Source organism: Scomber japonicus, chromosome 3 (assembly GCF_027409825.1).
Source record: "Scomber japonicus isolate fScoJap1 chromosome 3, fScoJap1.pri, whole genome shotgun sequence".
In the NCBI taxonomy this organism is placed as follows: Eukaryota; Metazoa; Chordata; class Actinopteri; order Scombriformes; family Scombridae; genus Scomber; species Scomber japonicus.
This window is the reverse complement of record NC_070580.1, coordinates 12,106,919-12,124,688: the sequence shown is the minus strand read 5'-3', so window position 1 is coordinate 12,124,688 and position 17,770 is coordinate 12,106,919. Positions and strand designations below refer to the sequence as shown.

The window sequence follows — 17,770 nt, the reverse complement described above, 5'->3', positions numbered from 1 at the left end:
ATGGGTCTAATTTGGTTCCTCAGAGGCCATGAAAATGCAAACAGGATTGTGAGTAGTTCCTCTGGTTCCTGGAACCTTTGGTCGAAATATGGAGCTGATGCTGTTTGTAGTAAAAGAAAGCAAACACACCACTAGAGTTTACTTGATTTGATGTAGCTATGCTTTGTGTGAGCCAAAAGCTCCTCTCTTGTCAATACAGTTAGATACAGAAGATAAAAAACTGACTGTGCATGTGTTATGTCAATAACAGCTGGGCAACAAAAGAGCAGATACCAGAAAAAGACTAGACTGTGGTGTAAGTCATCAACAATGAGTAAAATGCTGTCCCCTATTTGGCTCCAGCCCATCCCTTTGTGTCCCAGTCACTACTGCAGTGTACTATAGTTTAATGTTAGAAAACTTTACTCACTTAATCTGAATAAACAGGTGGTTTTTAGCATTGCTAGCTAGCTAACTAGCTAACCTGTGGACTGCCTCACAGAAACTGTGTTATGCTAGTTAGTATCTAAATAATATGGGAAAGAGTTAACAAGACTTGCTATGTTTTGCCAACTAACAAGCTGGTACTACAAACTAATTAGATGTATCCTCAGTGACATCATCTGTTATCAGTGGGGAAAAAACACAGAAGATGAATATTTACGTAGTACTTCTGGGATTACCTAGTTTGGAAGGTTTAACTATTGTTGCAAAAGTGATGAACCTCCAGTATGGCTGCCTGAGGGTGTCAGTTTAAAGCATTTAACTAAATCCACTCCCCCACACACACACACACACACACACACACACACACACACACACACAGCAGGCAATAGGCAATTATCCTCTATCCCTGTTTCAGATGTTTTATGGTAGAACAAACAGCTGTTATCTGGAAGAGCTCTTGCTATTAGCACCGTTACCAGTTTAAGTTGAGGTTTGAGTTGGTTCAGGAAGAGATTGAGCCTAAGTCTTCAACATCTGTGGAGTCATGTTCATCGGCAGACTCTGTGAGGGCAGGGTAGGGCCGTGGCTGGTCTAGGTTGACGTAGGTGACATTCAGACTTATGTAGTGCTCTCCCTCCAGGCCTGACAAGATGGTAGAGACGGCTGACACCAATGTAGCGAAGCTGGGCCTCAACTCGGGATCAGGGTCCCAGCACTGGAGCATAATGCTATACCTGGAAAAAACATAGCCAGACTGTGTGATGAACTCACATAATTGCAAGAATAACAAGAATATTAAATTATACTGTGATCAGTTAATGTCCAGTGTTGGCCTTTTTTTTAACTCAATGAAGTCTAAAGTCTAAATGATTCCTGAACCACAGTCAGATGTGTGATAATGTCTTAGTGGACATGGGGTACTAATGGTTTATCTATTCTCTATCATTGTTTAATTCACTGGGCTTACAGGCTTACAGGCCATGGGCTTTGCCATTACATTCTTTTGTTTTGTTTTTTCAAACAGCAAAAACATGTCGGCTCCTTTAAAGTTACACCAATGTGTGTGTGTGTGTGTGTGTGTGTGTGTGTGTGTGTGTGTGTGTGTGTGTGTGTGTGTGTGTGTGTGTGTGTGTGTGTGTGTGTGAAAGAAGCAGTGTTTTAGACATACGCATTAACTCCTATATGACATTGCTTAACCATGTTGGAATACCAAGTAGTGGACAATTTACGGGTTTCACACTACTGGGTGACTACTTGGACTTTGTGCCGGAAACTTTTCTTCTCTGTTTTGTAACTGTAAATTTGTGTTAGTATACTGCTGAAGCATTCCCTAATTGTGTGAAGTTACCATATACTGTTCTACTTATTTATGAAATCAACAGTTTACAGTTATTCCTTAAATGAACAATATAATATAATAATATAATAAAATATAATATTATGCTTTTATGTTTGTTACTTACAAAGGGTCAGGGCAGTACTGAGGCTGGGGAAGCCTCCTGCCCTTCAGTAAGTAATGTGTTATGTCATAAGGGTCCACTTCTGGGTAGGGGCTCGCTCCTCTGGTCAGCATCTCCCACATTAACACACCAAAGGACCACTGCATAAGGAGGGATAAAAGTTATAGAGCAAGTACTGGCACATATACAGACCCATCAACTAGTGTGCACCTGTTTAATGGTGTTCATACAGTAGGTAAAGACAAGTTTAAAATTGTGTATTAAGATTTTAAATTGAGTAATTCATGCAGTCTAATGCCCCACTGCTTCCTGAGAGAAAGACTCCCTCACTCATTAAGCATAATGGTACAGCTTTGAATACAGACAATATGGCTCTTAATCTTAAATCTGTGCAGTTAGGATAATGGACCTGGAATAAACCAGTATATTTACTGTAAAATCTAACCAAGCAGTACACAATGCAAACCACTGCATAGAGCCAAGCAGATGGTAATATATTGATTATTCAGTTTCCTACTTTGTGAGTGAAGACACAGCAGGGTGCAGACCAGTATGAGCTTCAGTGCAAGTCAAAATTAAAATGAGTGGCACAACTCTTCTCTAGTACACAAATGTTTGATGAATAAAGTATGGTGTACTGGAGAAGAGTTGTGCGACCTGTTAATTTTAATATATTGACATATATTAATATGACAATAAATTAATGTTGGGAAGCTACGTGTAGGATAACACCTGCAACTTTTTTGAAATTCAGTGAACATTTCAGATCATGATACTTTTCATCTTGCCCACAAGATAAACACATCAACATCGTGTAAGTGTCCCTCAGCACTATTTTAATTACATCTTGATTATGGTTGATGTTTGTATCCTCACCACATCTGACTTGGAGGTGAATTTCTGCGTCTGCAGACTCTCAATGGCCATCCATTTGACAGGCAGTTTAGCCTTCCTGTGGTCCTGAACACTGTAGTACTCCTTATCAAAAACATCTCTGGCCATACCGAAGTCTGCCACCTTAACTGTGTATGACTCATCCAGCCTAAGGACAGAAGAAGTACATGGATATTTTTGTTGCAAAACACTGTCCCTGAGTACTGTGATGTAACAACCTCAGCTGATTTTGTACCCTATAACTTCTCCCTACATTCATTCAGAGCATTTCAGGCCCAGTGGCACTAAATACATTTCTGATTTCTCAACATAGCTTGGTCACTCACATGCAGTTGCGTGCTGCAAGATCTCTGTGCACAAACTTCTTCTGAGCCAAATACTCCATCCCTTTGGTAACCTGTAGTCCGAAGCCAATCAAATCCTTTACAGTGGGGTTCTAAACAAATCCCACAAACAAGCTCAATTAAAACAGTTGGAAATGTTATGTAGTTTGATAGTTAGTAAACAGATGGTTGCACATAAATCAGATGATTCATTTCCACTGTTTTAATGCACCATTCTCACCCTCTTCTCGCAGCGTATGAAATGCCGCAGGTCCCCGTGTTTCATGTATGGCAGCACCACTAGAGGGAGCCCTTCCTCTGGCAGTAGGATGCCCAGCAGAGAAAGCACATTGGTGTGATGGAAACCCTTCATTATTATACCTTCCTTCAGGAACTGCTCCACCTCTTCCACATCAGTTATCCCTGATGACATAGGCAAGGAAAAGAGAAAAGAGTAAGGAACACTCAAAATGGATGCAGATCTAAAAGAAGAAAGACAAACTTGTACACATTAAAAAACTGCAGGGTACAACGAGCCTGCTTTTTAAGTTTTCAGAGAACATCTTCCTGCAACAGACAAACTGGATAGACTCTTTGGTGCTTTCCTCAAGTGTAAAAATCAACACTCAAGAAGAAAATATTACTTACTATTCAAAGACTTGACAGCACAGTGGATTTCTCTGCGATTGTGGTCTGTGAAGTAGCCATGATAGACTGTTCCAAAATGACCTGCAGGGAAAAAACACAGAATAATAGAGGACTGCTGCTGTTTCCTTCAAAATATGATACAGATTGCATCGGGGTGAATAACAAACCTTTCCCTATGATCCGATGGTGCTGCACAATAAGCATCTCAGCAGGAATTAGAACATCCTTCACCTCCTCCAGCAGCTCTGGCCTAAAACTTGAGATTGAGATCTTCTCTGAAGGCATGAGTGGAGTGAGGGTGGGATCTATGCTGCCTGTAGCGTAGGCCATGCTGGGGAACACCACCGTCCCCACTAAGGGGCTGGGAGGATTCAGGGATACTACTATTAGGCCCAGAGAGACAGCAAGGGTTAATAAGTATGAGTGTATATGTCAGAGGAAAATTAGCAACACAACATTATAGTGGAGTGTTATAAGTGCTTAGCCAGAATGACACCTCTTCTGTAGTCCCCAACAGGTGACAGCTCCACATTATTTGTACCAGGGCGGTTAGCACTGTGAGCCAAACGTGTCTCTACCATGGAGGCTGAAAAAACATTTCACAAGAGCCTTTAAATCATCAACCACTGAAGAAGAACACATGCATGTTCTAGGGATGTTCTAGTTGAAAGACTCAAATAACATCCCAAATTCCCACCCACAGCCAGTGACTGTTGTATAAACAAATCTGACCAAGGTCCACACAACAGAGAGAAGCCCACCTTTCTTTTTCTTCCTCAAGTGTTTCATGACAACGAAGGCCAGCACCGCCCCAGCCACCAGAGCTGCTAGGATCCCCAGAACAATCCCTACCATGTAGTGGTTGCTGACCCTCACCACTGTACCAACGTTGTGGACCTGCCCATTGATGGAGATCTGTACAACAGAGTCCATAATAAACAATGAACAAACCATTATTATTGCAGATAAATTAATCTATTATTGCAGAGAGAGTTTTTAGTGTGACCTTTACTTTAGTAAAACATAGATTATACGTTTAAAACTGTTTACACCAGACTGGTGTGTTTTCTGTCATGGATGGATGGATGGATAAATGGATGAGTGACTCCCATGTGTGCAAAGAAAAGATTAAACACAACACATGTAGTATATCAAACATGCACCAGTATGACAGTTTTCATCAATTGAGGTATGCTTCTTTTGGACCCGGTCACCTTTCTCAACCCAGTCTAGTTAATAATTGAATGGTTTAAACCATTAACTATAAGAACAAAAACAACTGCTTCTGATCCCATTATAGGTACCTAGATCTTAAGAAAAACTCACAGTATCTGCAGAAATAGACGCCAAGAGTTAGATGAGGAGGCCACACTCATGTCAATACAGTAAATGCTAAGCCACTACCAGAAATTAGTTAGCTTAGGTTAGCACAAAGACTAGAAACAGTGGAAAAAGCTAGCCTGGCTATGTCCAAATATAGCAAATACCTACTAGTATGTATAAAGCTCACTAATTAGTGTGGTAGTTACATACTGTTTGTTTAATCTGAGCAAAAACTGAAGTGTAAAAATGATTAGTTGTGGTTTTATGGGGAGGGGGGGTGTTATTCGTTGGGCTAGCCTTTTTCTTGGTCATGTGCAATGATTTCCTGGAATCAGTAGAAACTCACAAAAAGTGACCATAACTAAAAAGTACCCGACAAAGATGTAGTTCAGCAGAAGTGTGCTTCAAGTACTTCTAGGTTGAGTTTGTTACTGAGGGAGGCTAGTTGTTTCTGATCTTTGTCCTTAGATAAGCTAACTTGCTGCTGGCTATGGCCCTAATATTTATAGTACAATCATTGGTGCTATCAATCTTCTAATCTAACTCTCACCAAAAAGAAGTGTATTTCTAAAAACATCAGCTAATTGTCAGCATGTAGATATTATTTTTGATAAATATGTAATTTATTACACAATTTGCTTTTTAAGACAATTTTGTTATAATTACCTTGATGATCTTTGAAATGTATTTTGCTTTTTTTATGTTGTTGTTGTTGCAGAATTTGGCCATCATTTCTCACAGCTGCTTGACAGGTTTAGCAGCATGACATACAGACAATCGTTAGTGATCACAAGCAAGGCAGGAGGTGCCAAAAACATGGGCCCCTATGGTGCAGGTTGGACCCAGGTAAGTGATGAGTTAATCATCACTCTAATCCCCAAGCCCTGACTCACCTTCACTGCCAGCCCCTCAGTGGGAATGGTCATGTTTTTGGGGATCCTGCAGGTAATCTCATTGTCCAGGACTTTAGCATCACAATCAACACCTGCCACGGTCATAATGATGGTCATACAGGAGCTCACCAGGTTCAGCTTCTGATGCTGCATACAGAAAAGGAAATCAAGTTATTTTTAAATCAGATTATTTCATTTGGTTGTGAATTAAAATCCCACAAAGCTATAACCTACATGTAGTGACACTTCGTCAAACCCAGGGTACAAATTTAGCACGTTTCCCTCTGTTTCAAAAGGTATAGGCTCCCCATAGGGGTGGTAAGAGAACTCTTTGTTCCAAAGTCCCAATGCTCCATCCATGTCAAAAGAAAGCTCTCCTTCCTCTGTCTCATCCCTGTGAAACACAGGAGTGACACACTCCATCCTCGTAGATAAGGACTTGCCTATGCACTCCTGAAACAAAACAGTGTAATCATAACTCCATAGTGGACAGATACAGTAAAATGCAAAACAATAAAAATAAACATATCCTAATGTAATGATCAGTTGTAGGTTATGATGAACACTGTACCCTTGTGACAGGCTTCAGGTAACTCTCATTGGGTTTAAAGCGAATGACTGTGCGGTAAACAGAATCCAGGTTCTCTCCTTCAATCACAACCTTTGACCCCCTAGAGTTTATGAACAAAGACTAATATGAGAAATTGTGTTTTCATATGATCTGGCAAAAGAGATAATTTCATCTTACAACTGAGTATGTGATGAAGATGAAAAAAAGACTACATCAAACCAAATTCATCAGAAATATCCCTGCTGAGAGAACATACTGTAGGATGATAGAGTGCATACAGAGCAACTGTTTGTACTGGAGGACTCACTGGCCTACCTGTCAAAGCTACATTCAGGCAGGATGGCTGTAATCTTTGGATTTTCTTTGTAGTAAAACACCTTTGTGGTGAGGACAGGGGACTTGTCGATGAAAACACTGAGAGGGACATCCCTCACCTCTGAGATGGGCTGGGACAGACAGATGATGGAGGACACATTGCCTTTAGGCTTTGTAACTCTGCAAAAAAGCATGATGTATGTAAATAACTGCAGTAAATGTACTTTGCATGTTCAACAAGGCAACATCTACTGATGGTAGTTCAGTTCTAAGTCAGTATTTGATCTTTCTGGGAGTTAACCTGTAGTTTCCAAAGCCATCAATGTTCTACACACATGTTGAAACAAGTTTGCTTAATAGGTCATGGCGATAAAAATGTTGTGAGCAGCAACTCATCTTCCTAACCCCCAAGAAAGTAGGGCAACTACACAAAGCTGTAAAGCAATGTTTTTATTTTACTTAAAAAATATTGCAGCTAAGATGAAAACATAGTTGGAGATGTGTTTCCAGACCTTTTTATATGACAGGGTACATCATTGAGGGTGACTCTTCTGGTCTTTCCAGCATCCAAGTGAGGTCCAGTCACGGTGATGAGTGTGCCCCCAACACGGGGCCCATAGTTAGGATGGATTTCTGTGATGTTGGGAATCTGGAGGGACAATTTATCATAGTGTTATGATAAAACAAATATAGATTTGTTAAATGTCAAAATGTAAAAAAGTAAATGGTTGAAATAGCTATAAAAGTATATTTGAAGTTGATGATGTTGTAATGAGGATAATAGCAAAGATTACCACAAATGTAAACCCTGATATTTCTGCCTTGCCATCAATAGCGTAGCGTCCCTCAACCTTGCCCTCATGTACTTCCACTGTAATGTTGACTGGTTTGGACAGGTCAGTGGTCCCCGAGCGAATCTTACACACCAGGCTAAAGAAAAGCACAACAAAACACACGTCAACTGTTTGGACTCAATGGTGGAGGAGACAAAGAACCACTGAGCAGGTTATCTTTGCTGCTGACATACAGCTTTCAAATTAAAATGAGTCTGTTTGTGAATGAGATAATCATTACTAAAATAAGTTTGTTAATAAATCTATTGAATAAAAAGATCTGCTCTTAAATGCTTTAGCGATGACGAATCCCTGTCCAGACTCACAGGCATTCATGGTCCCTGGAAGATGAATCCTAATGACTTTGGTGATCTTGTGAGTTTTCATCTAGCATCACCAGCAGGTCCAATGAAATGTCTCAACATCCACAAGATGGAATGACATAAAATTTCATGGGTTCCAGATGATGTGTCTTAATGTTTCAATAATTTCCCTCTGGCGCCAACATGAGGTTGTCATTTGTGGCTTTACAGAAAATGTCTCTGAGTTCAAGATACCAATTCACATCTCCTCTAAAAGTAGCCTTAATGGATTGCATTACAGTGTAGCAAAGTCATGCTCAGTTTATTCAGTTTTTCAGGGAGCTTCAAGGAAAGAAATTACAAGTGTTTTTCTGTTTTTTTCACAGCACAAGAATGGTGGATCTTACCCAAAATGACTGTAGTATGAACAGAAGGAGCCCTGCATGGTTACTCACTGTGTGCTATTACTTTTGACTGGAAGCACAATGCAGGCGGTTTGTCCTAGTCGAACCTGGTGTGTTCTGGTGGTAATAGGAGGTCTTGAGGGCGACTGGAACTCCCATCCACACACAGTTAGCTCTGTTTGACCATCAGGAGGAGCAGTCCGTGGAGAGAACTGCGTCAATAAAACAGAATATAGCTTTAGTACCAACCACCCTGAAATTAAATGTTTCTATCTATCATTACAGAAAGGGATATTGTGTCTCACCCCAGTGATTCCAGGTGGGCAGGACTCATTCCTCCAGCGGCTGTGACACTCACTTTCCCAGGAACACACTCCAGAGCACCAGCCACAGTTCATGAACTTAGGGGCTGATAGACACATGGCGCAAGTCAGGAAGTGCTGACAACCTGGTCCTCTCTGGGGAACCTGAATCATCTGAAACAGAGGGACAGCAATTTTCATATTCCCATTCCAATAGTATAACCTTTCTTATTGCTGATCCTATTCTTTCATTTCACTCCAGATTGTGTGTCAAAACCAAAAGAATATTTAATGACAACAACGGATTACATAATTCAACTTATTTCAAGTATTTACATGCATGTTAAGCAGAAAATACAATCAGCTTATAACATGGGGGGTGTCTGATATACATGAAACCTCCAAAAACACCTTCATTGATTTGTATGTAGTGGCCTATGAGCCAAATTTGGGTCTTAACCAAATTTAGTTGGTCCCAATAAAATTATGATTTTATTTTTTACTTGCTCATTTTTTGAAAATCTACTGTAGACACAAGAGGACAATTTAGGTTCTAATAATTTATGCCTTGCAAGCAGTGAGAAGACATGTACACTGATAGACCTCATTCAGCATTATTTTAAATATTTTTACTATTCATCTTGTATTAATCTGAGGAGTTTTATTTCATCTGATTTCATTTTAGTACCAGGACCATGTGACTTGTTAAACAGCCTGGTGCTAAATGAAAGCTAATAAACTCATCAGATTGATACGAGATTAATAATAATACTATTTAACTAAACCAGATCTTATTTCTTTGATTCACACTCAAAGGCATGATCATAACAAAAAAGATTATATTGGTTTCAACATTATTGCAAACAAGGAACACTGGCAACAAATCTTTCAACAAAAGACCTGGTATAATGATAAGATTGCTGATCTCTGGAGTTTTCAGAGGAACTTATTTTTTCTGCTATTTCAATATCTCAGTGAAAACAGTAATTGTCCTACTGTCCCACAGGAGAACCAAGAGACCTTACTGATCCAGTATTAGCCTTCAATATCAACCACTGCCCCAAACTACAATGTTTATCGAATTTCTTTTTCCACTTAGGTCACAGGGGTCTCAACAAATCCCAGCATGCACTGGGCAGAAGACAGGAAAGCACCCGGGACAAGTCTCCTGAGTATTACAGGGTCCTGGACAGATAATCATTCACAGTCCTAACTCATTTGTAATTGTAATGTAATTTGACCTGCATGACCCCAAGAGCCACATGACAATATTATCCTCTAAAACACTTTAATACATTTGCCCAGAAATATTCATATTCTTTCTTTCAAAGACACGTAATTGCTACTGTACCTTGTCTCCAACTACGAAAAGTAGATACTCTGATGAGTTCACAGCAGCAATGGATGAGATCCTCTGGTTCTCAACCAAAGAGTAATTGGCAAAGATTATGGGACTTGATCTTGTCAACACAAGCTGCAAACAGACAAAAAAAAAGCAGGTTATTAATACAGTTAAAAATATTTCTCCTCATCCCTGTGTTTTGTTGTATACCTGTAGCAGGCGTCCAGTAGAGGTGCCAATATGAGCTACTGTCTTGCTCTCTATGGTTGTGACAAGCAGAGAGGTGAGCAGGACGTCTGTCATCTGCCTGTTGAAGAGGTCCACTCTGTAATAGGGCTTTGAAACCATGGTGGGATGGTCTCTGCATGTGGCGTTGTTCTCCATACTCTAGTACCATGGCCGGAGGTGGCAGAAGACAAGGAAATGAAAGGTTGAGGTAGACAGTGAGACCACAAATACACTAAACATAATTTCGAGTTATGTACTTATAACTTTAAGCCAAGACAGACGAGAAGTCCTAAAAGTTCTTTTTATGAAATCATAACACTGAGCTTGCATGTCAGCAGGTCCATCTGTTAAAAGCTCTGGAAGCTCTGGAGCTAATAAGTGAAATTGTGATTGTCAAATACTTAGCAGGCAAAGTAAATATTTTACTTAGAGGTTTTATCTGACTTAATGAGAACACACACCATCATTAGTAATTAGTGTGTACCCAGAGTTATTACATATTCAGTAACACATTTTACTTCATGTAGCTTTAAACCAGACAGTAGCAACCTTCGTAAAGCAGCTTACATTTAATGTCACTACTGCAAAGTTTCCAAGATCCAATCTGATTTATAAAGTAGTTTAAATTAATGCTTGACCATTCCTGGATCATACTAATAATGTTTCATATTTAACTTATGCAGACGCAGTAAGATAAACCCAGCTGTTTGTTTGTGAGAACACGATGTGAGCTGCACACCAGAAGCACACAGTGAATCTGTTACAATAAGATTATCATTTCATAATTTAAGAGGCCATGATAAATGACTATGTGCTGCATGACTGACAGACAGATTGCTTTGTAGCTATAGATACAGAACAGGGTAGATCACTGTTTGGTTAAAGGGTGTCTTTGTGTCAACACTGGATTGTATATCTTAGGCTAGCATGTAAAAATATAGGAATGACATTTTATAGTTGTTTTCTTGGTGTATATTAGTGGTCTTTTCACACACTGTTTTCAAATTAAGTAAGCAGCAAAACACTGTAAGTCATGCATCATCCACTGTCACATACAAACATAACACAAACAGCGTTGCTTTGGACTGATGTCATTAACCTGGGACAACCATAGAAGCATAACCTACATAAGAATTCTGTCTCTTGAACTTTAAACCTTCATGTGAGCTAAAAATCAAAGATTTATCAAAAAAATTAAAATAGTTACAAGGGTCAAAATATTAATTTAGAACCAACAAATAAAAAGCCTTTGAGAGGAAAACCTCCGAAATGATGAGAAACCATATGGTATTATTACAAATCTGGCATTACATATTTTATGTATTAAAACAAGTTTCCATGTTAAAAAACGTTTTCTCTACATTATTTAATACAATGATCTTCCAATGCCTCAGTAATTAAATGACATACTCAGAAAGCAGAAATTGTGAGGCAAAGATGATGCTATTGGCAGCTTAGGTGTTTAGATGGGCTGAAAAGTGGAAAAACCATGATTTCAGATTGTTGAACAATCCAGTGACTCAACATTCAGACCAGCAGCCAAAAACAACACATCAGAAGACGCCTCGGGGGGAGAGTCCAAGTAGAAACAGGTCTGCCAAAGGAAAGGCAAGAGAAGAACATCCAAAATCGAACATCCAAAAAATGCATCTTTCTTCCAAACTTTTATTAAATGTGAATGCAACAGCTGAAATGAAAATCAGTGTTAAATATTTAGTTTTCCTTATCCTTGAACAACTAACAACATCAGCTTTCTGAGTCATAAAATGTATTTCATTACAGTGACTTAATTCTGGAAAAGTTACTATCCTCATGATGAAGGAATTCATCTGGCGAGTAGGCTTTACTTTAGTAAAAAGTTCTACCACAAGCTGCCTAGTCCCCAACACTGACAAACCTAACATAAAAAAGAATACTATGAGAAATATGCATGGGGCCTTGAAATAAAGTTTTCACAAGAGAATTAATACAAGAAACCACTGCCATCATATTCTGAGCCATGTCAAAATATAGATCCAAATACAAACTATGGCCTTACAAGGATACTGATTACACTCACACCACACCAGTTATTCAGGGATTAATATGGTAGCAAGGAATGATGCATACTTTATTTATCTCACACGACAGCACATCAGACATCCTGTCTGACCTGAGAAACCTACTTAACTGATGCAGAAAACACATCATAACACTAACTCGTCTCACTCCCATCTGGCTTCTGTCCAATATTCCTTCCAACAGCTGCTTCTGTGTGAGTATGTAGACATATTTATTTTTACATAAAAAATATTTATGTATATCACTGTTTGTGCACACTGGATGCTCATACAAGTACTTCAGATGGCAGTCCTCTGCCTGTTGGGATACAAATCATCATTCAATGGTATTTCACAGAAATCCTGCAAAGCAGGTGACCTTTGTCAGTTTTTGTTTTTGTTAATGTCGTTGTGTTTTCGTTTTTGTCGTTGTGTTTTTGTTAATGTCGTTGTGTTTTCCCTTTTGTCGTTGTGTTTTTCTTTTTGTCGTTGTGTTTTTGTTAATGTCGTTGTGTTTTCCTTTTTGTTGGTGTCGTTTGCCCTTCAGGGCCACCGTAGGTGTGTCATCAATTAAAACCTCCCCACAATGATGTACTGACATTTACTAATGTAGAGAAAAGTTCAGAAGAACACCTCCTTTAAATTAATAGTTTGACATTTTAGGAAATATAATGATATCAATCTCATAAATACAGGCTAAAAATAAAGCTAGAGCCACGGGGTAATTAGCTTAGTACAAGGACTGCCGACAGCTAGCCTAGCTCTGCCCAAACGTTTTAAAATATCTGCCTACCAGCACCTCTAAAGCTCACCAATGAACACACCCTTGTTGTAAGGTATGTACGGTATGTTATTAAGGGCAAAACATTTATTCTTCAAGTTTACTGTACATTTTTGGTGACAGTGGGTTCACCTTCACGTTATACTTATCCACAATAACCACAAGAAACTGGAGCTGCAAAACCCTTTTCATACTTTTTTCATTGTTTCACTGAGTGAGTCTTGTTTGGCTCTGCCAACATCTGCTTATTGATGCTGCTCCTGCCAGTGCAGTGACTAAATTATTTCTTTGTTTAAGGGTGTACACAATTATAAATAAACTGATCATTCCCCATAACAATCATAAGAAAACACAAGTGTACTATTCATTCTTTGCATGAAAAAATAGAAAAGCCCTGTTCTGTCATTATCATTCTTGAATCGAACCATTACAACCAAGGTATTATTTACCCTCCCCCTTTCAAACTAATGATGGTTTCAATCAGCCATAATAAGGTCTCAATAACCTGGTTTTGTATTTATTCCATGTTTATAAAAATGTAAGATGTGCTTTAGACATACTTTATTGTACCCACAAGTTACCTGCATACTGAGTCAGCAAATAGTTATCCATGTGAATGAGTTAACACCTTTGATGTTTTCTATTCTAGGTGACTGCCTAATATGACAGTGAGTGATGTTTTATTGCCTGATATAGAGATGGCTAGACAGCTAATATTTTCCAGTAGACTCCAGATGTTCTCTCTTATACCAGCATGCCATGTATCAGTCACACACTACCGAACTTACCTTTGTTAGTATCCTGCCTGTCTCTATTTAAAACAGCATCAAAAAGAAAATTAACCTGAGATCATATTAATCATTTGTAATGGCTATAATCTGTAAGGGCTGTGTTTAAGTGAACTGACCTCATGCGGACAGCTCTCACACGGCTGGAAGTGGCAGAGGCCTCTGGAGAGCTGCTCTGGTCCAGACTCGCAGCAATCGTCCACCCCATCTACAATTGCTTTGTTCACATTGTCCATGGGGAAGGCACACAGGGCAGAGTCATGCTCTGTGACCCCGTTGTCATCAGTAACAGCAAACACCCCATACAAGATGTCATCCTCCTCCTCAGCCCCTAACTCTTCTGCCAGCTCCCTGCCTGCCTTGCCAAAGTGGGCTGCCTGGACCACGTTGTATACCACATCCTTATAGGGTTCACTGGCTACATTCCTCCTGCGGCGTTTAGGTTCAAATCGACACTCCAGGATCACCTCACGGTATCTCTTCATCTCCCATTCATTCCTTGGGAGACGGCCAAGGCGAGTCTGAAACGGAGATGAGTCCTGGTCTGGGCTCTCTCTCTGGACTGAGAGGAAGTAGACAAACTCCTGAGTGAAAAAGCTGTAGACATATTCGATGTGGTATGTCCTCCGTAGGCCAGGAAGGACAGTCAGGCCACGTACATCACTGTAGAAACCATCTTCTGTCCCCAGTGGTCGACGAACTGATAATGACTTCCTACCATAACGTTGGGTCACACTGTCATTGACAGTGGCGGAAACAAAGAAGTAGACGGTCTGACCCTCCTCCACCATTGTCACTTTAGTACCAAGAGGACTGGCCACACAGTCAGGACAGTAGGCAGCAGAGTTTGAATCTTCTCTAAACAAACACTTCGAAATAGAAGGCTCTCCATTTAACCTGAGTTGATGTGAATAACAAACACCATACTGAGAACTTCCACAAGAATATAAAGACATAAACAGAGTATCCAACAGCAAGACCTGATTGTTTGTGTCCTCCAGGATGTTGGGGTCCTTGTCAATGTGACACAAATCACATATCTGACAATCTGGGCTTCCCACTGGCCCAGTGTGAAGCTGCCACACCTTCTCCAAGCTTCTGTTGACAGCTTCGATCACATTCTGAGAGGCTACATAGACCTCCCGGTAAAACGAGTTGTTGACAATGTTCTGGATGGGGCCCCGTGCCTGGAAGAAGGGCATGGTGTAAACCACAGAGAAGTTGACTGGGTTGGGGGCCAATGAGGGACAGTTGGCCAAGGCAAAGGCCATTAAAGTCTGGAGCCAGACACAGGTCCCCCACTGTGTGGTCCAGTGGACCATCTCCAATCCGGGGTGCAAGGGGGGCGACAGCACAGACAACGTTTGGTTACCTCCAGGTCTGTTGTCGGGACAAATGCATCCTTAACATAAGCCGCAGATACCTGAATGAAGTGAAATGACAGAATAGAGTAAGTCATTAAGAAAGTATCCTCTACAACACAAAAACTTCAGTGTGTAAGTTCTTGGCCATAAAAAATCCAGTTTGACTAAAGAACCTGAAAGTAATAGTTTGACAGAGTTAGATTGGAAGATTTATGGTTAGTTTAACTTAGCATCAAAACTTAAAGCAAGGAGGGACAGATAACCCAACTCCATCCAAAGGTTTAAAAGGATCTGCCTACCTGAACCTCTACAAAGTGCTGAAGAACAGTGACTTCCTGGACTCTTTGTTATCTCCATGAGGGTGGTAGGCAACCAGCAGAGAATCAGGGAAGTCACTGCTCTCAGTGTGATTTGTAGGCTACACTGTAGTTTTCTTATGGATTACACAAAAATAAGATATACCTTGCTAATTACTAAACTTTAGAGGCATTATTAGTGTAGAAATTAGTGTTTTTAACATTTCCACAGAGCTAAGTTGACTTGTTGCTCTGGTTTTTGGTCTTTAGGCTAAGCTTAGTTTAGGCTAAGCTAAGCTAATTGTCTCCTGGCGACAGCTTCAGTGAGAGTGGTTTTATTGTTTCACCTAACTCTACAAAAAAGTGAATGGGTATATTTCCCAAATTATGGGTCCAATAAATTTTGGGGTGTTTTCAATCACAACATATGGTCTTCCTCAAAGGGAATAGTGTTTGTTAAAAACACCAGGATGTACTAGGATTTGAACAGACAAATCCTAGATCTTTAGTGACGAACATTGTCATCTTGGTTGAGCCAGATGATGACAGAATATAAAAGCTTTTTCTGACTCACCACAAACACTGAGAGGAAATGTTTAGATAATTGACCACAAAGCTGTGTTGGTAGCGCTCAGTACAGGAGGTGGTGGATAAAAATATTTTCTATTTAGAGTTCCTGCTCAGGTCATTCATATCTGTCTGCTCATGTTTATCTTTTTAATTCGTCATTCTTCTTTCTCCAAACATGAGTCATGCTCTTTTAATGCTCATATTAATAGACCAAGTTAAGGGCCTTAGTTCAACTTTAATGCGCCCAATAATGATTTTCATCCTTACCAATCTTCATCAGTGTCTAGTTAACAACCCACCAAATGGAGCCATGCTTTATAGTCAAAGGCTAGTCTTCATCATGAACAGACGTTGTTGGGTGGATCATTAACTAGACACATCACAGTAACACTGTATTCAAGACCCCTGGCCTCTCTACTTTGCATTCCTGTCACAACCACTACGTGCCTTTCAGGAGGAAAGGTGTGCACGGACCGATGGCCATCCGACGATGTTCCTTTTTAAGTCCCAGGTGAAGAAGAAACTGCACATCTGCTCGTGCCAGAGAATTTCATCAACACTGATTATTTTATGTTAGCATCAGAGAAACGTTTGACCAAACTTCATTCAAGAAATGGTCATTTATGCTATAGGCAGTCATATGCTATAGGCAGTCATACTAAAAAATTTGAAGCCAAGACTTTTGTGTCTTTGCATCAATAATTCATAGAATGCCACTGTTGTGTTACATTTTAACATTTGCAGCTCTATGTGAAACTGAGGTTAAGGTTAGAGTTTCAAAGCCAGGAGGACATGCGTACACATAGTAATGGCACTGATTTACTTTCTTCATGTTCATGGTTAATAAAGCAAATGGTTGAAAATGAGTTTCCATTCATGGTGCTATTGTGCTATTTAGAGGCAAGCATGCAGGTTTGACTGAAGGCTGCATCGGTTTATTTCCTCACGGGTCAATTAAAAGTGGTGTCACAGCGCTATCTAAAATCTAAAATCTAAAATCTCAATCCTACTATATCTGACACAATTACATTATCACGTTATGTGTGTTGTCCGTGGTAAATACATTATTTGCGTGTCTCATTTTCCAAGAACACAACAAAACAGTACTTTAGTGTCGAAATACATAAAACAATACCCTGTGGAGTTACTGTGAGAAGAAATAACTTTATTGGATCAGCGCCTTACTTACAGGCACTCTTGTGACCTTTAATTAGAGTAAGGAAGATATCCTCTCTTCCATCAGTCAATGCACAGGCGAGCTGCTTTGCATAAAATCAATAGTCAAAACATATTACACCCCAAGGACACATTGATTGACATATTGATTCAGTATTTGGAAATGCTCCCCAAACCAGTGAGGAACCACCAGAACCCTTCAGAGACATTAGACCTACATTTATTTTAATTTAAAACATCTTAATTTATATAAGGACAATTTGTTTACACTTAATATCCATTCAATCAGTCTGCAGTGTCTGAAGTGGTTGTGTCAACATGGTTCAATAGCCAAATCAATTCTGAAAAATGATGTTGTGCAGAAGCAGCATCGTTTTCATCCTTTGCTGCTATGATCTGTTATCTTTTTGGTTGTACTTCTTATCTCACATTCACATCTCTGTTATTCATTCTGACAGTCAGTTCATTCTGCCAGTATTTATCCTGCTTGGC

The 17,770-nt window shown here is 39.7% G+C and overlaps 1 protein-coding gene across 1 annotated transcript; it reads right to left on the bottom strand.

Annotated features, from left to right (window-relative positions):
• Positions 1–906: 906 nt before the first annotated feature.
• On the bottom strand, positions 907–15,194 carry mst1rb (macrophage stimulating 1 receptor b). The gene is made up of 20 exons (XM_053316498.1): positions 13,992–15,194; positions 10,247–10,423; positions 10,046–10,168; positions 8,698–8,868; positions 8,444–8,604; positions 7,648–7,783; positions 7,366–7,502; positions 6,854–7,033; positions 6,539–6,638; positions 6,202–6,420; positions 5,968–6,114; positions 4,513–4,666; positions 4,248–4,337; positions 3,919–4,134; positions 3,752–3,832; positions 3,345–3,526; positions 3,107–3,216; positions 2,763–2,928; positions 1,890–2,026; positions 907–1,160 (listed from the first exon to the last, which is right to left on the bottom strand). Exons 1-20 carry the CDS (start codon positions 15,192–15,194, stop codon positions 929–931), a joined length of 4,122 nt encoding a protein of 1,373 aa, XP_053172473.1. The 3' UTR covers positions 907–928.
• Positions 15,195–17,770: the final 2,576 nt, after the last annotated feature.